At 42.6% G+C, this 26865-nt stretch overlaps 1 protein-coding gene across 2 annotated transcripts in view; it reads left to right on the top strand.

Annotated features, from left to right (window-relative positions):
• The window catches only part of CISD1 (CDGSH iron sulfur domain 1), a 26797-nt gene extending 412 nt beyond the window's left edge, over positions 1-26385 (top strand). Inside the window, exons 2-3 of one of the 2 annotated variants that reach the window (XM_027840591.1) lie at positions 7320-7522; positions 23934-26385. In XM_027840591.1, the coding sequence (XP_027696392.1) occupies positions 7320-7522; positions 23934-24023 (293 nt within the window). In that variant the 3' untranslated portion in view covers positions 24024-26385. Of the gene's footprint in view, positions 1-7316; positions 7523-23933 lie in introns of both variants that reach the window. The other variant, XM_027840590.1, reaches the window with a different exon arrangement.
• The last annotated feature ends 480 nt before the right edge of the window (positions 26386-26865 follow it).

The following is a 26865-nucleotide window of genomic DNA, read 5'->3' as shown; positions in this document are numbered from 1 at the left end:
GGGGGCTCCTGCCGGCCCGTCGGGTCCCGGGGGCTCCTGCCGGCCCGCCGCCTCGCGGGGGCAGCTCCTTCGGGCCGGTGCGGGGAGGGGGCCGCGCCCCGAGGGTGACCCACGGACCCGCCGGCTCGCGGGGCCTTCCCGAGAGCTCGGCCCGTTCGCCTGAGCGGATCCCCGGGCTCGCCCAGCTGGCCTGGGCCCAGATAGCGGGAGCTCCCCTGCCCCCCACGCTTCCTGTCTGGGCACCTTGGCGAGCCCGCAGGGCCTTGGGCCGGGTGGAGTCCGCGCTGCCCACCCGGCCTTCGGGGCCCAGATGGAAAGGCCGGCCGGCCGGGCCCTGGGGCTCAGGGCTCAGGGTCACCCGCAGCCCTCCCCTGGAAGGACGGGAACGTGGGCAGGGTGCCACCCCTGGGTCTGCGCGCCGGGAAGCCTGTGGGCCGTGCGGAGGTGCGGCGCTGGCACAGGTGCCTGGGGACATGATTTCATCTGATGGACGTTTTTTGCCCTTTCTCCTTCTATGTTGCGAATCCTGTCAAACTGTGGGGGAGATTTGGTATGCGCCATGACTCAGGGATGCTCCTTATCCACAGAATGAAGGTACCCCCTTAGATGGCCCTCCAGATGCCTTCTCCCTCAGGCTGCCGTCTTGAGGCCCGGGTCTTGTGGGTGAGTGAAAAGTGCTCGCCTTTCTCCTGGACATGGGGCTGTCACGAAGATCTGGAGGCTTGGGTTGATGTCCCAGCTGCACCACCCGTGGGTCCCTGGGCACGTGCCTTCACATCTGGTTATTCTAGGCGGCCTTCCAGCCCCAAAGCTGTAACTTAGGATCCAGGCCTTTCTCTGGCAGGGAGGCACTGGGTGATTCCCTCCTTTGTAAAACGGAGAGTGGAGAGTGGTGTCAAAGGTCGGGAAAACAAAAAATGGTGACAGCTATCAAATCCAAGCCTCGTGGGCACAGGATCACATGGTATCTGAGGCGGGATTTGAATCCAAGTCTTCTTGGGCTGGGGGGGAAATGGGGGGACGTGAGCACCTGTGTGCTAGGCTCTGTACTGTGTTTTACAAATTAGTATCTCATTTGATCTTCACAGCAACCTTGTGTGATAGGTGCTATTTTACAGAGGAGGAAACTGAGGCAGATGATGGTTCAGTGACTTGCCTAGGTCATACAGCTAAGTACAAGTCTGAGGCCAGATTTGACTTCTGGGGTGTCTTCTTGGCTCTTGCCTTGAGCACTGTGACGCCCCCTAGTGGCTCTAGGTACTCTGTGGCTGTACTGTAGTAACCAAGCCTTGTCTCATTTCACCTTTTAGAATTAGGCACGTGGTCTGCTGGGTTGACTTAAAGCTTCCCTCTGTTTTCATGTGTTGTTCTTTGCTGCCGTATCTGGCTCTTTCAGCCTTGGCTTCTTGCTTGCAGTAATAGAACAGGGACCTTTCCCTTGTTTCTTGGTCACCTCTCAAGTATAGGAGTGGCAGAATTGGGGGACCTCCTGCTTTGCCCAGGAGCCTAGGGCAGCCCCCCACAGGCCACCGCCAATCTTGGGGAGACCACCACTCTTTTGGCCAACTCTCAGTATCTTAGCTTTTTTTCCTTCTGGAGGACATTTCCCTCTGTCTGCCCCTTCAACAAGAACAGAGCAGGGGATGGCAAAGGAAGTTGAAAAACCCTGAACTGAAACCCTTCTCCAGTTAATTCCATAGGAAACAAGGGTACAGAGGAGAGAAGTGGTTTGTTTTTTTTTTAATGGGTAGGACAGACTTCTTCTTATTGCTCTGTTGAATAGGATCCAAGGGGAGGAAGTTAACAATAATGGATAATTGTTGGTAATTAGACTTTCTAAAATGTCTTGCCTTTCTTCTTTTTAACTCAGGGCTTTGAACCACAGGAGGCATTCAAAGAGTACCTGGTCCTTCTTCCCTCCTCTCTCCCCCCCAGTTCTGGAGCCATAAACCAAAATCAAACCAGAAGTAGTAACTCTCCTTCCAGGACTCTGCTCAGCACCCCTGTATGTAACTTCAGAGTGGTCTCCTCTCCCCGTTTGTGTGTTGTCACCAGCATTAGAATGTGAGCTCCATGAGAACGAGTGTCTTTGGTTTTGTATTTGTAGCCCTAGTGCATGAATAAATGAAAGGTAAATAGATAATCAGTGGTCAATAGAACTGTGAGGGGATGGATGGAAGATAGATGGATGATGGGTGGATACAATAGTTATTAAGGGCTGGAGCTACAAATACAAACAAGTAAGACAGTTACTGAAATATGTTTTAATATGATTGCACATGTATGACCTATATCAGATTTCTTGCCTTCTGGGGGGGGGAGAAGAAAAATTTGGAACTCATAATCTTACTTTTTTTTTTTTATATGAGGCATTTGGGTCACACAGCTAGTGAATGTTATGTGTCTGAGGCCAGATATGAACTCAGGTCCTCCAGACCCAGAGTCAGTGCTCTATCCACTGCGCACCTAGCTGCCCCTAAATGGGCTTTGTTTTAGTGTTTGTTTGTTTGTTGGGGGGGGCAGTTGGGGTTAAGTGACTTGCCTAGGGTCACCCAGCTAGTAAGTGTTATGTGTCTGAGGCTAGATTTGAACTCAGGTCCTCCTGATTCCAATGCTGGTGCTCTATCCACTGCGCGACCTAGCTGCTCCTTGGCAAAATCTTATGAAAAATTAATGTTAAAAATGGTCTTTATATGTAATTGGAAAAAATAAAATTCTATTTTAAAAATATATCAGGGACTCTTACAAAAACAAAAAAAAAAACAGTCCCTGTCTTCAAGGAGCTTAGCTTCTAATGGGGAAAGGCAGCCCATAAAGTCAGCTGGAGGAGGTGAGGGGAGAAGAAGGGGTGGACCAGAGTATAGGCGGCTGTAAAGTAGACAAGATAAAATCCCATTCACAAGCCAGGCCTCCGGAAAGCAGGGTGCTGCTTGGGGAAGTACTTTCTTCTGAGCAGCGGGGTAAAGAAAATGCCTTTCAGGAGAGAGAGCGCTCCCTGCACAGGTCCAGCACTCTCTTTCTGCCTGTCCGATGTCCTGTTCTCACTTAATTGAGTTTCTCTTGCAGCTTCCCTTCTGTTGAATATGATCTTGCCCAGAACCAAGTCAGTTTTAGCTTAGTTCCTCATTACTGCCTTAACTCTTCAAAGTGACAGTGAGGTAGACAGTGAGGCAAGGGACTGACCATTTTAAAAAATGATTTTGTCTTTGTATCCCCAGGGCCCTTCACACATCAGGCATTTCATAAACGTGGCTTGGATGGAGAGAGGTATACTTCCATAGTTCCCCTTTTTAGGGAACGTTTGATGCTAAGAGATCAAGAAAGAGAAGAGTCTTGTGAATAGAGCTTGAAAATCTTTAGCAAGGTTGAAAATCCTCCTTGAGAGCCATCCCCGAATGGTGATTTCATGGTATGAATGGCGTGAGAATCTTTCTCCAGAGAAATCCTTGCTGAAAACTTAGCCTTGGGCTTTTTGGACAGTGCTTGAGAGTCAAAAGGAAACCCAGATGTGCATCTCATGTTAACTTGTCATTTTCTTTGCCTGTCACTAATAGGAGGCCGAATTTATTCTTTTTGTTGTTATATGTAAATAGCAACCATGCATAAGAATAAGTCATTCCCCAAGTACTTATTACTACTATGTACTAGACACTGCTAAGCTCTGAGTATGCCAGAAAAGACACCACACACACACACACACTCACACTCACACACTTCCTCCTCTCAAGAAGCTCAGTCTAATCAGAGAGACAACATGCAAACGATTGTGTGCATACAAAATATGGACAGGATAGATTGGAGGTAATCGACTGAGGAAAGGCCTTGGCCTTAAGAGACATCAGGAAAGGCTTCTCATAGAAGGTGGGAATATAACTGGGACTTGAAGGAAGCCAGGAGGCAGAGATGAGGTGAGAGTATTCTAGGTATGGGGGACAGCCAGTGAAAATGCTGGGATTTGGAGGTGGAATTTCTTGTTCAAGGAACAGCAAGGAGGCCAGTGTCACTGGATTAAATACTACCGGGGGTGAGTAAAGTTTAAGACGACTGGAAAATGAGGAGGGGGCTAGGTTATCAGAGGCTTTTGAATGCTGAACAGGGGACTTCATATTTCATCCTGGAAGCAGAAAGAGTCACTGGAATTAACTGAGTGGGCGTGGGAGGTGACATGGTCACTTAGGCCCTTTGGGAAGATCAGTTTGGCAGCTTTGTAGAGAATAGACAAGAAGTGATTTGTGGCAGGGAGAACAACCGTCAGGCTCTTGCAGTAGTCCAGGGGTGGTGGGAGCATCAGGAAGAAGGGAGGCATAGGGTAGATGTTGCAGAGGTCGAGTTGATAGGATTTAGCATCATTGTGTGAAACAAGCACTGAGCCTGCTTACTGAGAGAGAAAGTAGAGGATGAGTAGAGTCATTCAAAGGCTTTGGGTGCTGGCAGGGACTGACCTTAGAGATTCAGCCCCCTAGTTTTCTAGGTGAGGATAATTGAGGCTTATAGAGATTAAGTCCTTGGCCCCAGATCAAGCTTTGAGCATGTGAGAATAGGGCCAGTGCCTCTGACACCAAAGCCATTGTTCCTTCACCAGAACCACAAAAAAAAAAAAAAGCCAAAGTGGAGGGAAACATAAGGAGCACAGGGTTGGAAAAAACCCATCTCAAAAGTTGAAACAAGCTTGTAGACATCACCAAGAGAGAAAGCATCAAAAAGACTTGTAAATGTCTGGAAAGGTGGGAGCAGTGGCCTGGTTAATTCTGGATCGCTTGGAGAGGTGGGAGACTTAGGTTTCGGTTGGGCTTTGGTGTCTATCTTAGGTACTTTTGACACACTGGGAGAATGGTGAGAAGAACCCCTCTTTGTCCTCTTGACCTTCTCTTCCCAGGTTCTCCCTACTGCCCGTTGTATGATGTAACGAGTGCAGCCACATAATGTGGTGGATGGCTTGGTAGAGTTGGAGCAGGCTTACCTGGGTACAGCTGCTGCCTCTGGCATTTGCTAGCTTTATGACCCTAGACAGGGCCTGTAACCTCTCTGGGCCTCACTTTTCCTCATCTGTAAAATGGGGATAATAATATTAGTGGATCCCTTCCTCACAGAGTTGTGAGGTTCAGAGGAGAGCCTGTGTATAAAGCATTTGCAAATTTGTAAGTACTGGCTGAAGGCCAGTTATTTTTGTCTAATATTGTCACCTCAGCTCTGAGGCTACCAGGTAGTGCAGAGCTGGCATCTCTCAAACCTTCCCTGGAGCAGGGACTGGTGTCCAATTTGGGGAGAGGGCTCTTGAAAGGCTACATGAACAATGTCAAGGAAACACTTTAAAAATGCCCAGGACAGAGCAGGAGGAAGTTCAGGAAGAGGCAGGTGAGCTGGGCAGTGTAGGTCCTAGAGGTCCTGGCCCTGTGATTTCCCAGTAGGAAACACCCTCCACCAGGGCAGGTTGGCACCTTCTCTGAAACCTCTGAGTCTTGGAGAGCTGTCTTAGCACTGAGAGGTTGTGACTAGCCCTGACACTAAGAGCATACCATCCTATGTATCAGGGGCAGGACTTGAACTCAGCTCTTTCTAACTATGAGGCCAAATCTCTCTAGTGTCCTGCATGGTGGGTGCTGCTGTGTTAAAATAGTGTATATTTTACAGAACAATCTGGGGCGTTGTTATCATATTTCTGCTGCCTTCGACCTCTGTCTTCTCCCTCAACTCCCCTGTGTCCCTTCTCCCATTGGTGAATTCCTTCCAGAAGCTCCACCACCATTCTTCCTTTTCTCTACTTCACCTACCCCTACTGGGGCACCTCCTCTTTTCAGGTCCTTTTGGTGTGTTATCTTCCCCCATTAGAATGTAAGCTCCTTGAGGGCAGAGACTGTCTTTTTGCTCATGTTTGTATTCCCCTGCTTAAAAAATATTTCGTTGGCTTAAACAGCAACATAGAACCAACAAGGAATTTCACTGAAGAATGAGGGTAAAAGATACCATCAAGGAATTGTGTGATAGGTTAAGAAAATGGATGATAGGGTGAGAGTTGGTCCTGTGGTGTGGGCAAGGGCAGAGAGCCCAAGAGCTGTGCAGAAGCAAGCAAGGAAATAATATCCTGCTTTATTTTTTTAAAATTGGTTTGTATTTTATTTTTTCTCCACTTAATAGTATTTTATTTTTTTCCAATTACATGCAAAAATAGTTTTCAGCATTTACTTTTTTAAAAATTAATTTATTTTGAATTATCAACAATCACTTCCATAAGCTTTTGAGTTTAAAATTTTTCTCAAGGCTATACATATACATTCCTGTTAAACATACTTTCACATTAGTCATGTTGTAAGGAAGAATTAGAACCAGTAGGAGCAACCACCAGAAAGAGACAAAAACAAAACAGAAGGAAAAAAATAGCAAATAGTATGCTTTGATCTGCATTCAAACTCCAGAAGTCTTTCTTTGGATGTGGATAGCATTTCCCACCATGAGACCTTTGGAGATGTCTTAAATCCTTGCATTGCTGGGAAGGGCTAAGTCTACCAATGTTAGTCATCACACAGTGTGGCTGTTACTGTGTACAGTGTTCTCCTGGTTCTGCTCACTTCACTCAGTATTAGACCATACAAGTCTTTCCAGGTTTTTCTGAAGTCTGCCTGCTCATCATTTCTTTTAGCACAGTAGTATTCCATTACATTTGTATACCACAACTTGTTCAGCCTTTCCCCAATTGATGGGCATCCTCTCAATTTCTGATTCTTTGCCACCACAAAAAAGAGCTGCTGTAAATATTTTTGTATATGTGGGTCGTTTTCCCATTTCTATGATCTCTTTGGGATACAGTCCTAGAAGTGCTATTGCTGGGTCAGAGGGAAGACAGTTGTTAAAAGTGTTTCTGTCACCTTCATTTTCAGATATATCCCACCCCATCCCTGATCCAGACCCATTTTTTTTTCCGCAAAGATTGCAGAAAAAAAAAGAAAAAACAGGGTAGCAAAACCAACAAATTATTTGTGTCTGATAGTATTTATAATTCTGTGTGCCCGTAGTCCTCCACCTTCCCAAAGAGAAGGAGGTGTGCTTTTTCTCTTCTCTAGGGTCATTATAATTACACTGTGTTTAGCTGTTGTTAACCTCTAATTCTTTTCATTTACATTTTTTTGCAAGTATGATGTAGATTGTTTTCTTGTTTCTGCTTACTTTACTCTCTATCAGTTTACTTACATCTTCCCAAGATTCTCTGAAATCCTCAAATCCATTGTCAAGGAGTAAAACTATTCTAACTATATTCATGTTCCACAATTCATTTAGCCCAAGCTCTGCTGATCATGGTTTTCTTTTTCTCCTCAATTTAGCAGACTGCATTGCAGCTATGGCCCTAGCTGCTGGCACCGCTGTGGTGGGCTACCTAGCTTACAAAAAGTTTTTGGTGAAAGAAAAAGGCTACGGTTCCATGGTCAACCCCACCATCCAGAAAGACAACCCCAAGATTGTTCACGCATTTGACATGGAAGACTTGGGAGAGAAAGCTGTGTACTGCCGCTGTTGGAGGTCCAAGAAGGTGAGGGGGTGGGGCCTGGGTCCCTTAGCCTTCTCAAGTATCAGCAGTTTTGAAGCCACTCTTAGGAATCCTGGTCATCAGAAAATGCTTGCTTATTGACCCTTTTCAAGAAGCGGGATCCTCTCACTTCGGGGCCAAGAGGGTTCAGTTTGCTCAGCTTCGTTGGACCAGGCTTAGTACTGACAGAATGTAGCAAAAAACTTAGTTCCTTTGAGAGAAGTGCACTGTGTCAAACCCCAATATGAAATGTCCTGTGTAATACCAGCAGCTATTAACCAACCGTACTGGCCTAAGATTAGAGATAGGGATCTTGAGATGGGTGAAATACTTTACTGAAGCCATAGGGGAAGAGGAGATAAATTCACTCCTAGTGACTTCTCAGCATTTCTGGTGATTTTTGTGGTCACAGAAAGAACTTTGTGTACTGTCAGTGTTAATTAACAACTAAAATAGATTTCACTAAAACAAACACTTGAAAGGCTAGAGAAAATAGAGAACAGAGATGGCTATCTTTCTGACTCTTTTCCTATAAGTGTGTTATTTTTTATTCTTTTTCACTGAGGAGAGCTTTTATTTCAACAAAAAAATTGTCCCTGACAAAACCAGCCAACTGGCTAGTCCTACCAAAGTCTGGTGGTGTCTTTCATGACCTCATGGCTTCCTTTCTTTGTGTAGAAAGTTGAGAAGACTGTTGGCATTGAATCTGCCAAAAGAGCAGAGGCAGTGTGGAGTAGGGGATAGAACCTGGGACTTAGGAAATCTGAGTTCAGATTCTGCCTCAACTGCAGATTAGCTATGTGATTCATTAGATTGGGAGCTCCTTGATGGCAAGGACCTGCTTTTTGCCTCTCTTTCTATCACCAGCACTTAGCAGTGTCTTCCTGGCACAGGGTTATCAAGCCCTTGGGGTGTGTTAGAGGAGAGGGCTAGATCGGGGATCTAGGTTTTAGAATGCCTTCTGCAAACTGGGCAGCCACTCACAGTTGGATGTTTTACAGTAGGTAGGATATTTAAAAATCATCTTTTTAGGGGCAGCTAGGTGGCACCATGCCCTGAAGTCAGGAGGACCCGAGTTCAAATCCGGCCTCAGACCAAACACTTGACACTTACTAGCTGTGTTACCCTGGACAAGTCACTTAACCCCAATTACCTAAAAACAAAACAAAAACAAAAATCATCTTTTTACACACTACCCAGAAACACACTAGAAATCTGAAGCTGAATGAAACCAGTGCTTTTCATTTAGATCTTTACCAAATGTATCATATGTAATAGTATCACCTTTCTCTAGCTTTTGGTTAAATAAATTTTTACATAAACTAAAAAAAAAAAAATCATCTTTTTGGCGCAGCTGAAAATATTTTAAAAAATAAACGTTTCTCCAGCTTAAAGCTTTTTCTAGACCTTCCCCCCTTTCTTGAAAAGCTGACCCCTTTTAGGAAAGTCAGTGTGTAAGACTTTGAAAATGAGTAAAGAGTGGTGACTTAATTTAGAAGGAAAACTCTCCCTTGTTTAATTAAGACCCAGGCTTTCTCTCTCGCTCTGAACGGATTCTAATTTGGAGCCTGCCCCGGGCAAGACCCTCTGCCCATTTTCTTGATATATGGTGATAACAGAGTGTTGAGCAGAGAGAAGAGGCCCCTGTGATGAGTGAAGGGCACCCGTGACTGCTTGAGTAGAGTGGTCTGGCAGTAATGAGGGTCTTAGACAATTTTTCTTCCTGTGGTTTTACTGAAAGGTTAAGTGGAACAGAATGTTAGTTCACCCTGAGCTGTGCTTTTGTCTTGTTGTGTGAAAGACATGTTGGGAGTCCCTAAGGACTCTGCTGGCTTGTTGACTAGTTCTGTGGTCTGGGCTGGAGCACTGGGGGTCTCAGCCAGCTCCCAGATCCTGGGATCAGCCTTGTCACTGACACTGAAGAACTTTGGGCCCCTGGGCCAGGGACTTGGCTTCATTTTCCTCCTCTGTAAAATGGGAATAACAATGTCTTTTGAGGTTGTGAGATTTAAGTGAGATAATGCGAGGAAAACAAGGCCTATATTAGTCTTGGTTCTTGGACCATTAAGTACCAAGCACCTAGCACTGGTTGGTTCTCTGAACTCAGAGCGGAAAGAGAGGACTCTGAAAGTAAAGCAGCTCTCAAGGCCCTTCTGAATCTAGAACTGGGGCTAAGATCTGGATTCGAATCCTGTATCTGCCACTAATACCTCTGTGACCTTAGGCAAGTCACTCAGGCTCTTTGGGCCTCAGTAGCCTCAACTGTGAAATAAAGCAGGAGGTTGGACCAGATGACCTCTAAATGCTCTTCTGTTACTAAGATTCATTGGCTTCAGTGTCTAAGATGGATAGAGAGTGTGGAAGCCAGAGACAGGAAGACCAGATAGGAGACCCTTATAGGAGCATAAGTATGGAGTGATAAAGCTTGACTAGGAAGGAGGAGGAGGAGGAGGAGGAAGATGATGATGGTGGTGGTGGTGGTAGTGGTAACGGTGGTAACAAGCAGCATTTATAGCACTTTAAGGTTTGCTAAGCACTTCATAATAGTAGCACGTGTGATCTTCACAAATAGGTAGGTTCTGTTGTCATCGTCTCCATTTTACAGATGAGGAAACTGAGGCAGATAGTGGTGAAGTGACCTGCCTAGGGTCACACAGCTAGTACAAGTCTAGGCTGGATTAAATTGAAGCTTCCTGACTTCAGGTCTGGCACTTTATGCATTGTGCCCCCTAGCCACATGAGGAAGAATTGATAAATAGCACAATTCAAAGGTATTTGAATCAGCAGCATTTGGTAACTTCTCACATATGAGGACAGAGATAATGTCCAAGGAAAGGTGGTAGTGGACAGAACTTTGGATTTCAGGCTGGGGGGCTAGCCGTAGGGGGGAAATAGATTCCATGTTAAGCATACTGGATTGGAGGTGTTTGGCTAGAGGAGTAAGAATAGACATCAAGCAGTTGAAAATGCAGGTTAGAAGCTAGAAAATAAGGAGGAGGAGAGGGAGAGCCATCTAATTAGAGAGAGGTAGATTGAGGGGCAAGCTGAGCAGGCTAGCCAGCCTTGGCACCTGCCCACCTGACCAGTTAGAGCAGGGGACCAGACAAGTACTTGATCGGGAGTTCTGTGATTTGATACTGGATAACCCAAACTGAAAATCACAGCAGGCCAGATTCAAAAGGTTAGAGCCAGAAGGTAAAGGAAAAGTAGAGAATGAGGACAGGCAGTTGCAAACAGCCCTGCTCCACCACACCGGAGAAGCAGAGGCCAACAAAAGGATGAGTAGCTGCATGGCATTAGCCTCACTGTTAAAAAGCTTCCTGGTATAGCACTTCATAACCCACAGTAGATAGAACCTGGTGCTTGTAGTCAGGAAAACCTGAGTTCAAATGCTGCCTCAAACAGGAAGTGGATCTGGGCATGCTGTGGGTGGTCATTTTCTTTGATTTTGCCAGAATGTTCATGGGGATGTTGGGACCATTATGGTTGGATTGGGTCATTTTCACCCTTCCAGCTCTGACATCCTGTGAACGTGGAAAGAGTTCAAGACTTGGGGCTGAGACCTTGGCCCTATTCTTTTGACAGTTTTTTTTTGTTTGTTTGTTTGTTTTGTGGTTAGGCAGTGGGGTTAAGTGACTTGCCCAGGATCACACAGCTAGTAAGTGTTATGTGTCTGAGGCCGAATTTGAACTCAGGTCCTCCTGACTCCAGGGCCAGTGCTCTATCCACTGCACCACCTAGCTGCCCCTACAGTTTTTTGGGTTTTTTTTTTGTTAGTGGTATGGAGGAAGGTGTAGACAGCACAAGTTTATCCAAAATGTGAAAATGACAAAAGTGAGATAGAATCCAAAAAGATCTCAGAATGCTAGAATGATTGGCCAAATATAATAAGATAATATTGAATACAAATGAAGGCCTTTTGCTTTAGTTTAAAAAAAACAAACCAACTACTACTATTCAAGTACCAGATTGAGGGAAGACGGGACTAGGCTGAAGCTTGGGAGAAAAGCAGCAGCTGGGCTGTTAGTGGACTTTCCAGGGGCTAGGATGACTGCACAGACCTAGAGGTTAGCAGAGATGATGGTGCCACTTAGCTTGGCTCTGGTCAGACCACCTCCTGGGTGTTTGGATACACCCTCTTAGGACAGGTACCAACATGACATGTCCCTGGGCCTGAGATTCCAGAGGAGGGTACCCAGGATGATGGAGGGTACCCAGGATGATGGCAGGACTCCAGGCTGTTCATACGAAGATTTCCAGGAGGCACCTGGATATTGGTACCTGGAGTAGGGAGGAGTTAAGCCAAACCTGGCCACTTTCTTCAAACATTTACAAGATTTTTAATGTAAAGTGAACAAGAGTTCTGCACTTGGGAGTTAGAGGAGATCTGGCTTGGAATCCTGGCTCTTGGTACTAACGGGGGGGAACCCCCGGGCAAGTCACTGAGCAGTCATCCGACTCTCCGTCTGTCTGCCTACCTCACAAAGCCATTGTGGCAGTCAAGTGAGTGAGTGCATTATAAACTTTAAAGGGCTATATGGGTCAGCTATTATTACCATTGGAATTCTGCTTACTCTCAGAAGACAGAACTGGCTGTCCCCCAGCCCTGGAATGCTCTCCATCTTCATCTCTGCCTCTTGGCCTGCCTGGCCTTCCCCCATCTTCTGTGGGAAGCCTTTCCTAATCCTTCCCTCTGTCAGTTATCTCCAGCTTATCTCGCCTGTATCTTCTTCCTCTTTAGACTTTGATCTCCTTGAGGACAGGGGCTGTCTTTTGCCTCCTTTTGTATTCCCAGTGCTCAGCACAGTACCTGACACATGGTAGGCCTTATAAATGCTTGTTGACTAAGAGCAGGGGGCTAAAATTGACAAAAGGCAGGTTTCAGCTCAATGTAAGGGAAAATTGACCAAAAACATTTCTTAGGGAAGCTGTGTTGTATAGTACAAAGACCTCGACTCAAATCCCACCTCTCCTACAACCTGTGTGACCTTGGACAAATCGTTTTCCTCATCTGTGAAATGAGGGGGTTACACTAGATGGCCCCTGAGGTTGTCCCTTCCAGCTCTACACCTTGGATCTTATAGTTAGAACTACCTTGGGAAATGGTGGGCAAAGGCTGGTTGATCATTTGTCAGGGGGATGGTAGAGGCTTTTCCTGGTCAGGTTCAGGTCTGTTCCAGCTCCAAGATAATGGTATTATAACAGGGAGGAGGATGGCCACTCCCCTGCCTCATTGATAACCACAAGTGAGCCATTGTAGTGATCCTTGTGTGAGGACTAAACATATTGTTAAAATAAGTTTGTACTGATGTCTTTGTTTTTTATATCACCATAGTTACCCCCAGCATCTCTCCCCCCTTTCTTTTTTCTTTTCAGAAAGCCGTCCCATATAACAGATAGTTTTATTTAGACAAAAAGAAGAGGGAAAATATCATGGCATTCAAAAAGGCTGAAAAACTTGGGCCACACACAACCTCTGCTCTGCCAAAGGGCAAGGGTATTTTCTCAGCCCACTTGTTCCATGCTGTGTACTTTTGTAACCTTCACTTTGGACTTTAGTGTGTCTGTGGTTGTTCATTCCATTTACATTGTTATAGTCGTGTATATTGTTTGTATGTATTATTTGTAATTGTATAGATTGTTTCCTTGGCTCTGCTGGCTTCAGTCCGCATCAGTTCACATAAATCTTCCCAGGCTTCTCTGTGTTCATCATATACACCATTTCTTACAGCACAGTAAGATTCTGTTACATTCGTGCACTGGAATTTGTTTAGCCATTCCCTAATTCGTGGGAATCTCCTTTGTTTCCAATTCTTTGTTATCATAAAAAGTGCTGCCGTAGGTATTTTGGAATCTATTGGGACTTTTTTTTATCAGTGGTCAGTAAACATTTATTAAACACCTACCCTGTGTCAAGTCCTGTGACTAATCGCCAGGGATACAAAAAAGGGCAAAAGACAGTCCCTTCTCTCAAGGAGTTCACAGTCTAATGAGGGAGCCACAGTGCAAACAGCTATGTACGTACAGGACATATGCAGGATAAATTGGAGGTGATCAGCAAAGGGAAGGCACTGGAATGGAGGGGGTCAGGAAGAGTTTCCTGTAGAAGCAGGGGTTTAGTTGGCACTTGAAGGAAGCTACAGAAGCCAGTAGGTAGACATGAGGAGGAAGAGAATTCCAGGCATGGAAGATAGCCAGAGAAAATGTCTCCACTGGGGACGTGGAGTTTCTTGTTTGAGGAACAACAAGGAGGCTAGTGTAAGGTATAAGACTGAAAAGTTGAGAGGAGGGATGGTTACGAAGTGCTTTGAATGCCAAACAGGATTTTATTTTTGATCCTGGAGGTGATGGGGGCAGGAGGTGTGACATGGCTGGAAGATCGTTTGACAGCTGAGTGGAAGATGGAGTGAGGAGAAATCTGAGACAGGCAGACCGCTCCCTACCCCAGCAGGCTGTTGCACGAGTCCAGGGTGAGATGATGAGGGCCTGTCCCAGAGTGGGACAGAGTGGAGGTAGTTTCAGAGCAGAGAAGGGCATCTGTTAGAATGATGTTGACAAGGTAAAATCAAGAGGCCTTAGCAAGAGATTGACTTTGGGGGGGTGGCAGGAAGTCTGGCAGCGGGCCCATGTAAGATGGAGCCTGAGCTAGGCTGGAGGCTGCAGGATTGGAGAAGGGACGGTGGCAGCCAGTTTGTCCTGCAGGGTTCTCCAGACTGGGAGTGATTTAGGAGGCTGCTCACAGTTTGAGAGATTTCATAGCCTTTGGATGAGATCTGCTCTTCCAGTTTGTCGTGCTAGGAGGCACCATATATATAGGTACCTGCTGAGTCATGGACTACTTCCCAGTTTCATTTATTATCTTCGTAAGAATTTTCAGTACCAGTCAACTTGGAGGCACCAGGGGACAGGGATAAGAGCACTCATTCAAATCCTATTTCTGCCCTTTCCTGCCTGTGCAACCATGGACAAGTCACTTCTTCTTTTTGGGCCTCGGCTTCCTCTTGCATAAAATGAGGAGGTTGAGGTAGATAGCCTCTGAGGTCCTTTCCAGCTTTTCTGTATGATCTTGTAATCAGCAAACCTGTATTTAATGCCTGTTGTGTGTCAGGCATCATGTTAGGGCCCTGGGACACAAAACCAAAAATATTCCCTGCCCTTAAGCAGCTAGTATTCTATCAGGAGAGATGACATGCTTCGTATATTAAGTATATACAAAATACTTACAAGGTAACTTTAATTGTTACATAATTGCTGCTTTAATTAGGAAATATGGCAGACTGGAATTGGATTTTGTGGCTTGTGGTGGCAACCGCTTCCCTTTCTGAGTTTTTAGCACTACTCTTTTCTTATTACATTGTAGTATTTTGCCTAGTATCTCTGGCAAGTTGACCTTAAAAGAATCCTTATGTGCACAGCTCTGTTCTAAGCACTAGGCAAATCAAAGAATCCATCTTCTTCCCTGTTACAGATTTTAGTCAGCACGCGTCCCTTTCCAGTCTTAAGCACTCATACCTTAAATTTTTAAACTGTTTTTCAGTATAATAATAGCTAGTATTTACATAGACCTTTAAGTCTGCAAAATACTTTACAAATATCAGCTCATTTTGTCCTCACAACAACCCTAGGACACAGGTGCTGTTATTAACTCCATTTCACAAATGAGGAAACTAAGGCAGAGGTGAGCCAACTCGCCCATGTTCACACTGCTGATAAATAATTGGTTTCTTCTTTGGTACTACGTGTTTTAATTTATGTATGTAAAAACATGATTCTGAGAAGGGTTTCTGTAGGTTTCACCAGATTGCCCAAAGGGTCCATGACCTCAGAAAGTAAATAATTCTTGATTTGCAAGCTCTTGTTATTAATAGGTGCTTGATTTCAGCTCTTAGACTCTGTACTTCTCACCAGAGAAGGCAGGTAGGGAATGCTTGATCAGCCCTGTAATGAATCTCTAGGTGCATTTACAATCAGTTCTTTCTCTAAAAAAGCAAATACAAATAGGTAAATGATTACTGGGACAGAAATAGGTTGACTGTCATGAGGAGGCAGACTCAGAATACAAGCGCAGAGGGAGGGGGAGGGACAACAAGAGAAAAGTCACCATCAGAACGACTCTGTTTCTGCTGTGAAATGTAGAGCGCGCTACTTTGGTCAGCTGAAATTTACACAGGAGTTAAGAAGGACTCAGAGGTAAGCACCGCGATGCTCTTTGCCTTTGGAGGAGCCTGGCTAGTGATTTGAACCAAACCCATTCTCGGTTACAAGCAGAAGGATTTGTGGTTTGGCAGTACCGCTTTTCCTTCGATATATTGTCAGATTAGCAGATTGGTTTTCCCAGGGTACTTTTCTTCGTCTGAGTTGGGAGCAGCAGAAGGTGGGGAGAATTTTAGGGTTTTTTTAGGTTGTTGAACCAACCTGGAGGCAGGACCAGCATTTGCTGAGATGGGAGCCAGAGATTAGAAGGAAATGAGATACTGTTGTTTATCTCTTTGCTTCCTAATATAAATGCCCTTTATGGACTGAAGAATGGTGTTGATCTCAGCAGTTTCCTAAGCTCAAAGCAGCTACCCCAGAGGTTTCTTGGCTAAAGCTGCTGTTGATGGGAGATAGTTGGGAAATGTATTGCGTAACATTGGTCCAGGTCCGGGATGATAAAATTAGTGTCAAGGGGCTCCACGGTGAAAATTCTTAGAAACCAGTGGGGTTTTGTTAATGGAAATGACACAGAAGAAGAAGCATTGCCATCTGCCTTGCTTCTGCATTCTCAGGATCACGGGGACTTCTGTCTACTTTGTAGCTGAAATCTCCTAAATAGATCGTCTCTGCCTATTAGAATGTGACCTGCTTGAGAGCAGGAACTGTCTTGCTTTTCTCTTTCTCTCTCCTTGGGACGTAGCACAGTGCTTTGCACATAGTTTCATCCATTCATTCAAAATGGCAAAGAATTGGAGGGATCATATTTGTTCGACAGCTGAGGTCAAATGGTAGAGTGGGTCAGGGTCAGTCGGGATTGCAGAACATGGCTCTGGTTTTAAAACTGCCACTGAGATTTTTTTAATTAGAGGGAGAGGAGCACTTTATTGGATTTCTTGGGAATTGGGTAGATTTCATTGTCACCCTGAGCCGGCGTGCTCCTTGTGTCATGTCGTTGAAATACTTTGTGTTCGTTTCCAGCATGTCAAGATAGCAGAATTCCCCTGTCTTGATATACAACTGTTGAGTTAGGAAAGAAGTGAAAGATGGTAATGCTTCTTGAGTGTCATTTTCATTAATGTAATCCTGAACAGTTTCTGAGCATTTTAACAAAGGAACTTTTCAGAATTTCCTTCCTTTTTCTAAATCTCATTAGACTTCCTCCACAAACTGAATTCAGCAATAACCAAAGCCATGTCAGGGAAATGATTTAAGTATCATGTCCTTTTCCCTCTGAAGTTAAACCCCAATGACCCTGCCCTTTAACATACGGTCGGCTGCCCCTTCGTACTATATCAAGAAACACCCACGGGTTAGCCTGGGTGAGGAACATACATCACTGATGTGAATGTCAACATCTTCCTTTTCCATTTCCAGCTTGAGGTTTTCCCATTGGGATTCTGATCTTTTAACTTGATTTAATTTGAAATATTCCTGGGAGGGTAAGAAAACCAGACAGCTCATGGGCTAGAAATCAGCAAGGTGGAAAGTCAGATCTTTATGTGTAGTACTTGGTGCTAGCTTGATTGGTTAGTTTCCAGTGCTGTCTCTCCTTTTGACCTGTTTTCTCTTCCATCTCTTAAGAGATCTCCTTTCAAGGCCCGGCTCAGCTGCCACCTATGGTATCCCATCAACTTGTTAGCACCTCCTCCCAATCTGTGACTTTACTTTTTACTTGGGATATATTTTGGATTTGTCCATATATTTCCAATCAGCCCAACAAAGATTTATCCAGCACTTACCTTGTGCCAGGCCCTGGGCTGGATACTCAGGACAAACACAGAAATGAACCAGTTTCTGCCCTTAAGGAAATAGGAAAATGCAAAGTAATGTAGATATGGGAGATGATAATAACTAGAGGATTGGCAAGGCCTTGTGTTGGAGGGAGCCATGGAGCTGGGTCTTGAAAGGAGATGGAAATCATAGAAATGATCAATAATTTCATTAAAGAGAATGACATCAAAGAAACAGTACACCAGAATTTATGGGATGCAGCCAAAGCAGTTCTTAGGGGGAGTTTTATCTCTAAATGCTTACATCAATATAATAGAGACAGAGCAGATCAATGAATTGGGCATGCAATTAAAATAAAAAGTAGAAAAAAATTTAAAATCCCCAATTAAATATCAAAATGGAAATCCTGAAAATCAAAGGAGAAATTAATGAAATTGAAGGTAAGAAAACCATTGAACTAATAAAGAAAACTAGGAACTGGTTTTATGAAGGAAATAAACCTCAATAAAATAGGTAAACCATTGGTTAATTTGATTAAAAAAAGAAGAAAACCAAATTATCAGTATCAAAAATGAAAAGGGTGACTTCACCAGCAATGAAGATGAAATTAAAGCAATTGTTAGGAATTATTTTGCCCAATTGTATGCCAATAAATATAACAGTCTAAGTGAAATCAATGAATATTTACGAAAATATAAATTACCCAGATTGAAGAAAAATAGAGTACTTTTTTTTTGGCTAGGCAGTGGGGTTAAGTGACTTGCCCAGGGTCACACAGCTAGTAAGTGTTATGTGTCTGAGACTAGATTTGAACTTAGGTCCTCCTCAATCCAGGGCCAGTGCACTATCCACTGTGCCACCTAGCTGCCCCAAAATAGAGAATATTTAAATGACTATTTTAGAAAAATAAATTGAATACGCAATGAGCTCCCTAAGAAAAAATCCCCAGCACTAGATGGATTCACTAGTAAATTCTACCATTTAAAGAACAATTCCTGGGGCAGCTAGGTAACGCAGTGGATAGAGCACCAGCCCTAGAGTCAGGAGGACCTAGTTCATATCCAGCCTCAGACACGAAATACTCACTAGCTGTGTGACCCTGGGCAAGTCAATTAACCCCATTGCCTAGACCAAAAAAAAAAATCCAAATTTCTTTTACAACACAAATATGGTACTGATACCTAAACCTAGAAGAGTAAAAACAGAAAAAGAAAACTATAGACCAATATCCCTAATGAACACTGATGCAACATTTTTAAATAAAACAGCAATGTATCACAAAGATTATACACTATGACCAGTTGGGAATTACACCAGGAATGTAGGACTGGGTCAATATTAGGAAAACTATCAGCATAACTGACAATATCAATAACAAAACCAACAAAAATCATATGATTATCTCATTAGATGCAGAAAAAGCTTTTGACAAAATACAGCACTTACTCCTATTAAAAACACTAGAAAGTATAGGAATAAATGGAGCTTTCCTTTAAAAGGCTCTAAGATAAAACCATCAACAAGCATTATCTGTAACTGGGAGATAAACTAGAAGCCTTAGAAGCCTTTCCAATAAGATTAGGGATGAAACCAGGGTGTCCATTGTCTCCGCTATTATTTAGCATTGTTCTACACATGATAACTATAGTAATAAGACAAGAAAAAGAAATTGAAGGAATTAAAATTGAGTAATCAATCTTTGCACATGATATCAGCTAAAAAAACTAATTGCAGGATATAACAGAAATCCACATAAATTACTAGCATTTGTGTGTATTTTCAACAAAGCCCAGCAGCAAGAAATAGAAAGAAAAATTCCATGTAAAATAACTGTAGACAACATAAAATACTTGGAAATCTACCTGCCAAGACAAACTCAAGAACTATATGAACATGATTACAAAACACTTTTCACACAAATATAGTTATATCTAAACAATTGGAGAAATATTAATTGTTCATGAGTAGGTCAAGCCACTATAATAAAAGTGACAATTCTACTTAAGTTAATTTGCTTATTCAATGTCATACCACTCAAACTACCAAAAAATTATTTCATAGAACTAGAAAAAAAAAGCATAACAAAATTCATATTGAAGAACAAAAGGTCACGAATATTAAGGGAATCAATGGGAAAAAATGTGAAGGAAAATGGCCTAGCAGTTCCAGAATTCAAACCATATTACATAGTGGTAATCATCAAAACAATCTGGTACTGGCTAAGAAGTAAAGGGGTGGATCAGTGGAATAGATTAGGTACACAATGAACAGTAATAAATGACCCTAGTATTCTAGTGGTTGACAAACCCAAAGATCCAAGATTTTGGGAGAAGAAATTGCTATTTAAGAAAAATATTGCTGGGAAAACTGGAAAGCAGTTTGGCAGAAACTAGGTGTAGACTAACATCTCATACCATTTACTAAGATAAAATTAAAATGGGTACATGATTTAGACACAAAGGGTGATACCATAAGCAGATTAGGGAACCATGGAATCTTTTATCTGTCAGATCTATGAGTAAAGGAAGAATTTTTGGCCAAACGAGATAGAGAGCATTACAGAATGTAAAATGGATCATTTTGATTACATCAAATCTAAAAGTTTTTGCACAAACAAAACCAATACAACCAAGATTAGGAGGAAAAAAAACTGGGGAGAAGAGTTTACAGTGTGTCTCTAAGGCCTCATTTCTCAAACATATAGAGAACTGAGTCAAATTTATAGGTGTACAAGTCAAACCTCAATTGCTTTATGGCCAGAGGATATGAGTGGCCAGTTTTCAGAATAAGAAATCGAAGCTATCTATAGTTATATGAAAAAATGCTCTAAATCACTATTGATTAGAGAAATGCAAATTAAAACAACTTTGAGGTACCACCTCATACCTATCAGATTGGCTAATAATGGCAGAAAAAGAAAATGTCAAATATTGAAGGGGCTTTGGAAAAATAGGGACACTTATGCGTCATTGGTGGAGTTGTAAATTGATCCACCCCTTCTGGAAAGCAATTTGAACTATGCCCAAAGGCCATAAAATTCTACGTATCCTTTGACTCAGCAATATCACTACTAGGTCTATATCCCATATAGATAAAAGGAAAAGAACCAATATATACAAAAATATTTGTAGCAGCTCTTTATGCGGTGGCAAGGAATTGGAAATTGAGGGGATGCTCACCCATTGGGGAATAGCTGAACAAGTTGTGGTGTATGATTGTGATGGAATACTGTTGTGCTACAGGAAGTGACAAGCAGAATTCTTTCAGAAAAACCTGGGAAGACTTTCATGAACTGATGCAAAGTGAAATGAGCAGAATCAGGAGAACATTGTCCGCAGTAACAGCAATATTGTAAGGATGGTCAACCGTGAATGACTTAGTTATTAGCAATACTGTGATCCAAGGCAGTTCTGAAGCACTTAGGACGAAAAATGCTATCCACCTCCAGAGAAAGAACTGATGGTGTCTGAATAGAGATTGAAGCATACTTTTTTTTTTTTTTTACTTTATTTTTCTTAAGGTTTTTTTTTTTTGGTCTGTGTTTTCTTTCACAACATGACTATTATGAAAATGTTTTGCATGACTACACATGTATAACCTATATCAAATTGCTTGCCTTCTCAATGAAGGGGGTTGGGAAGGGAGAGAATATGGAACTCAGAGTTTTAATAATGAATGTTAAAAATTATTTTTACATGGGAAAACTGGAGGAAAATATTAAAGAAAAAGAAAAAGAAGAAAGAGTAAAATAAAAATAAAATAAACTATTCTCCTGTTTTTGCTCACTTCACCCAAGCCTTCCCAAGTTTCTCTAAAATCACCCCCTTCATAATTTTTTTTAAATTGTGCAATAACATTCCATCATTCATAAACAGCATAATTTGGACATTCCTTTGTTGATGGGCACCCCTTTAGTTTCCACTTCTTTGCCACTCTCTAAGACGTTGGTACCCATGGGTCCTTTTTCTTTGAACTCTTTGGGGTGCAGGCCTCATAGTAGTACCACTGGGTCCAGAGTTATGCATGTTTTTCCAAATTGCTTTCCAGAATATGCTGGTTCTTTTTAAAATCTGTTGGCCCAAAGACAGTGATAACTAGTAATAAAAGCTGGCATGAAGCTCTTCTAATAATTAATTTGCAGTTTTAAAAGCCTGCTGTCGGTGGTAGAAAGTTTTAGACAGTAACAGCCATCCAGCACCCTAGGATTAAGTTCAGACATCTCCCTACCTTCCTTTTACAGAAGAGGAAACAGTCCCCTAGTGATATGAAGTGGCCACCCCCAAGTCAGATGGTAGTAATTTGCAGTGGTGGGGTTTGAACCTGCGTCTGCCATCTTCTCTTCCTGTCCTTTCTCCCTGCCCCAGGCGGTCTCTTTCAGGTTGGTTTCAGCATCATTTCACGTCAGAATTCCACTTTATGGGCGTGAATGGGCCTGAGTACGTTCCTCCTCTAGGTGACAGAGCCCAGGCCACTTTTCCTCTAGTATCGTTTGCAGAAGTATATTTTATCACCTGCGTTTGGGTGGAATGGTCATGCTCACTCTTGTTTCCCACTCTGTTTATAAAATTGGAGCCACTGATGATGTGAATGTAAAACGGTCTGCATTTGTTTGTAAAACATCCGTCACTTGGAGATGCTGGCCTCACCCTGGCCTCAGTGACTCCTGTGAGAGGGAACAGAGTTTGTTTTTTTTATCACCCTTTGCCACGATGGAATCTCTTGCTGCAGGGCAGTTGTGGGCTTACTGCGAGGGCTCCACCTGCCCCTTTCTACGTTTAAGAAAAGATGCTTTATCTCCTTTAGGTGCCTATCAGAGACTGAACCCAGGTGCCTGAGCCAGAGCTTACCTGTGTTTTACTGACAAACTTCTCCTTACTTGGGCACTTTTCCTCATTGGGTCACAGGAAGCAGGTCCGGATTTGGAGACAGTGGACCTGGGCCTTGTCCCAATTCTGCCTCCTATTAGGTGACCTTCCATAGGTCACCTCTATCTAGGTCTTTACTTGTATCGTCTGTAGTAGGAGGGATCTGGGTGGGCTAGATGACCTAAGTCTCGTCTCTCCTCTAAAATCAAGCAATAAGCTTTCTCTGTGGCCGGTAGTTAACATGATAAAGTTTGGAGTTGAAAACTTAGTCCTTTTCTGAGTACATAATGGTAATAAAAATGTTGTATGTAAACAGATACCCTAGGAGATAAGCTGAAAGAGTTTCTCTTCTTTGCCCTCTCGTTCTCTGCTCCGGGGTTGAGTGCCAGCCTTCTGCTTCCTCTGGATTTTATGCTGGTAGTTGTTTAGGTTGGTGTTTTGGTTTTTGTTTTTGTTTTTTAAGAAATTGCATTTGATCTAACCTAAGCAGCGCTGTCAGATGATGCTACTAAAAACTGGGAAGCAAGTTTGCCAACCATTTTATATACGTTATTCCCTTTTATCCTCACGACAACCCAGGGTTCAAATTTCACCTCAGACCCTTACTAGCTAGGTGACTTTTGGCAAGACAGTCTTAATCTCTCTGGGTCTCAGTTCCCTCATCTGTAAAATTGAGAGTGATGGGCTTGAGAACCTCTAAGGTCCCTTCCAGCTCTAAAACTGTGTTCTTAATGCAGTGGGGTAAATTCTTTTATTATCCCCATTGGAAGCAACTGGGTGGCTCTCTGGATAGAGTGCTGGACTTGGAGTCAGGAAGACCTGAATTCGAATTTTGCCTTAGACATAAGCTGCATGACCCTAGGCCAAGACACTTAACCTATGTTTGCCTCAGTATCCTCATCTCTAAATGGTGATAATAGCTCCTACCTCCTAAGCCTTGTTGTGAGGATCAAATGAGATAACATTAGTAAGCCATTTTCAGTTAAGTTGTTTTATAGTTGTGTCTGACCCTTTGTGACCCATTTGGGTTTTGTTTGTTTTGCTAGGCAATGGGGTTAAGTGCCTTGCCCAGGGTCACACAGCTAATAAGTGTTATGTGTCTGAGGCCTGATTTGAACTCGGGTCCTACTGACTCCGGGGCCAGTTCTCTATCCAGTGCACCACCTAGCTGCCCCCTGGGGTTTTCTTAGCAAAGATAGTGGAGTGGTTTGCCATTTCCTTCTCCAGGAGAATAAGGCAAACAAAGGATAAGTGATTGCCCAGGGTCACACAGCTAATGAGTGTCCACTGAACCACCTAGCTACCGTTTGTATAGCATTTACTTTTACCTTAAAGTGACTATGTAAATGCTAGTTGTTGTTATTGTTATTTTCCAAATAAGGAAACTGAGACTGAAAGGTTATGACTTGCTCAAGGTCACAGAGCTATTAAGCATCTGGGATGAGATTTGAACTCAGGTCTGTCTACCTGTTGCACCTATCTCAAAAGTGGGCCTCAAATGAAATAACATATGTAAAGTAGAAAGTAATAATAATACATTAAAGTGCTACCAGCTGTCAGCTGTGATTGTTATCATAATGGTTCCCACAGTCACCATGCATTCCTCTCTCTCTACTTTCTAGTTCCCATTTTGCGACGGTACCCACACAAAGCACAATGAAGAAACTGGCGACAACGTGGGACCACTGATCATCAAGAAGAAAGAGGCGTAATCGGTGGACAGTGATTTGTCTTGATGTTGCTGATTGTTTTACAAGGCATTATATTACTTCTGTCCAATTTCCTTTCCCCCAGGGTTCTCAGTGTGGTTTCTTGTAGGTTAAGGCTTTCATTTGTGTGCCCTCTGCCTTACTGCTTGTCCAGACACCATGGTTACACTCACTGTAAAGAATCCTCCTGGCCTGTGGGTTGTTCTTCTGTCTTGTAGGGATTGTGTTCATCGGTTCCTTCAAATTTCAAATAATGACAGGATATCCTTGGATCTGTATGTTGATGTTAATATATTAAATTATTTTCAAAATCATGTATATGCAAATTGTAATTGCATGCCACGAGCAGATTCGTCACAAAGCCTCTTCCAAAAAGAAGACAGTTTCTTTGTTTAAAACTAAGAATGACTGACCTGGCTGGTTGAGAATTTGACTTGTTACTCAGTGCACAATAGATGAGGAAATAGAATGTTTGAAATGTATTTGCAGAGTTTATGATCCAAAGGAAATCTCCATTTGGGGGGTTGTCAGTTGTGAATTTTATTAATATTTGCATATCAATTGGACTATCATCAGGGAATGGAGAGACAGATTTGGGGTGATTTAGTTCATGTCCTTGCTGTCTTCATCTCAGATAAATACTTCATTAATAAATTTGGGAGACAGAAACCAATCCTGGAAATGTTTATCCAAGAGCCATTACATGCAAAATAGCTGAATAAGCAGTAAGATCCCTCGAAATGTTGAGACGTGGGTTCTTTGCCCACAAGCTGATGTTGAAAACTAGTCAGGCAGGACAGTATTTAGTGTTTCATAATGTGCTTCCGTGTTGGAAAGAGTAGTTAGAACAGAGCAGTTCAAAGGTCCTTGCCACTAGGAATGGGGGGAGCAAGCATCTGGATAATTGAGGGGGAGTTTTCATTGCTTTATTGATGCTTTTTTAAAATATCATTGTCATTCAGTGATGCACACCCCACCCCCATTAGAACCCTCCCTTGTAACACATAGGTAGTCAGGTCAAACAAGTCAGTAACTTTGCCACATGTGACAGTGTATGCCTCATTCCATACCTGTAGTCTACCCCTGCTCTGCCGAGAAGTGGAAGGCATGTTTCACATCTGGCTGATGTTAAGGAATTTTATTTGAAGAGGAAAGTAGGAATTAAGTCATGTTTTTCCAAACTGAATGTTCTTTTTTTTCTTAATTTAAAAAAGGCATAAACTCAAAACACTAAGAGGTTATGTTTTTGTGACGTAGACCAAAGACAAGCATTTCTGATTCATGGAGGGGAAGAAGAGAAAATATAAAAACTGAAAGTAGCTGGTAGTAATAGAAGGGTTAAAACTAGTTCTTATGTATCTTAAATAACACAGGTGGGGTTTGGAGTTTTTACCAAAGGTTAAAGGGTAGAAAAGATGAGAATTTTCTGCATCAGTGCATTTAAATAAAGAAATTAGGAGTGTATTGATGCTGTTAGTTTAAGGGGTTTATGAAGATGCCACATTTGAAATATAGGTGTTTGAAGACAGGAGAAAGACAAGTTTCATATAGGCCCTGGTTGTTCAGAAAACATGCTAATTCCAAATGTCAGAACTCACTTGAACTGACCAAGTCCATGATAGAAGCAGAAAGTGACCTTTATCCTTTCCTCCTGGTAGAGTTAAATCCTTAAGAAGCGACATATTTCTCTGTGATTTGAAAGTGTATTAGGTTGATATTTGCTAAGACCCAATGAATGGCTAGCTCACCACCATGAATACTTTGATGAAGACAGATGTCCCTGTGCTGCTCCCTCTGTAACTAATAGAAGACATACTGTACAGACTGCAATATTTATGACCATCTTTATCTAGTAGATATCTTCAAACATAGTCTGCATAACATGTGGAATTGCAGTATAGCTTCCCATAACACTTTCTGCATGAGTTGGGTTTTCTTGATTCATTTTGTGTTTTTCCTAGAAGTGAGTAGGTTCATTAGAAGCAGCAGTGGTTTTTAAAAGGCTAAGTACCATTCTTTAATCAGAAAACCTCATGCAGGAAATCAGCTTTTCTTGGATTAAACCTTCAAATTATTACCAAACATACATGCCTAAACTGGGTGTAGAGTAACTCATTTCACCTTGGTTTTAAATTGGAAATGTCCTTCACTGTGACTTTGGTGAGACAGGCATTTTTACAGTTTTGCTGAAGAATGATTCCATAGTAGTTCTCAGAATACCTGTTGAGCAGCAGGATGAGGGCTTTTTATCTGATCTGGATCACAGGTTTTTGATAGTAGCAATATAATATGCTTAAATGTATTTTCAAGGGTGTGTTCACATTTTGTACAAGATTTTGAACTAAAGTTGCTTCATTCTGTGAAATATTGTGTTCCGATCATTGCTTAATTAACCTAGAAACTGGAAAACTGGCTGAGATGGCATGAATGTTGGTGGGAATTCACATGCAGACTGTCATGTGCACAGAGGAGGTTTCCTGGGGCCTTTCTCACTTCCTGGAAAATGAACATGTAAATGGGTTCCAAATAGCTTTTGTTTGTAGCTTATCATTAGGAGACAGTTTCTCCTCTTTCATCATTTCCTCTATAGCAGGAATAATTTACCTTGAGTCTGTGAACATTTTCTCTCTGTCTCTCTCAACCCCTCACTCCCCCCCCCACAGAAAGTATATAATATATAATTGACATAGAAATTAATATATAGCATATAATCCACTTAATTTTAGAGAATTATAATTTAATATAATTAGCTTCCTTTGTAATCCTATATAACTTATTTTGTGAATTTAAAACATAATTTTGAGAAGGAGTCCAGAATCTTACCAAATGTCAAAGGAGTCCACAA

Source organism: Vombatus ursinus, unplaced genomic scaffold (assembly GCF_900497805.2).
Source record: "Vombatus ursinus unplaced genomic scaffold, bare-nosed wombat genome assembly UNPS02014847.1, whole genome shotgun sequence".
In the NCBI taxonomy this organism is placed as follows: Eukaryota; Metazoa; Chordata; class Mammalia; order Diprotodontia; family Vombatidae; genus Vombatus; species Vombatus ursinus.
Note: the sequence above shows the minus strand (reverse complement) of the source record. Positions and strands in the feature narration are given on the sequence as shown.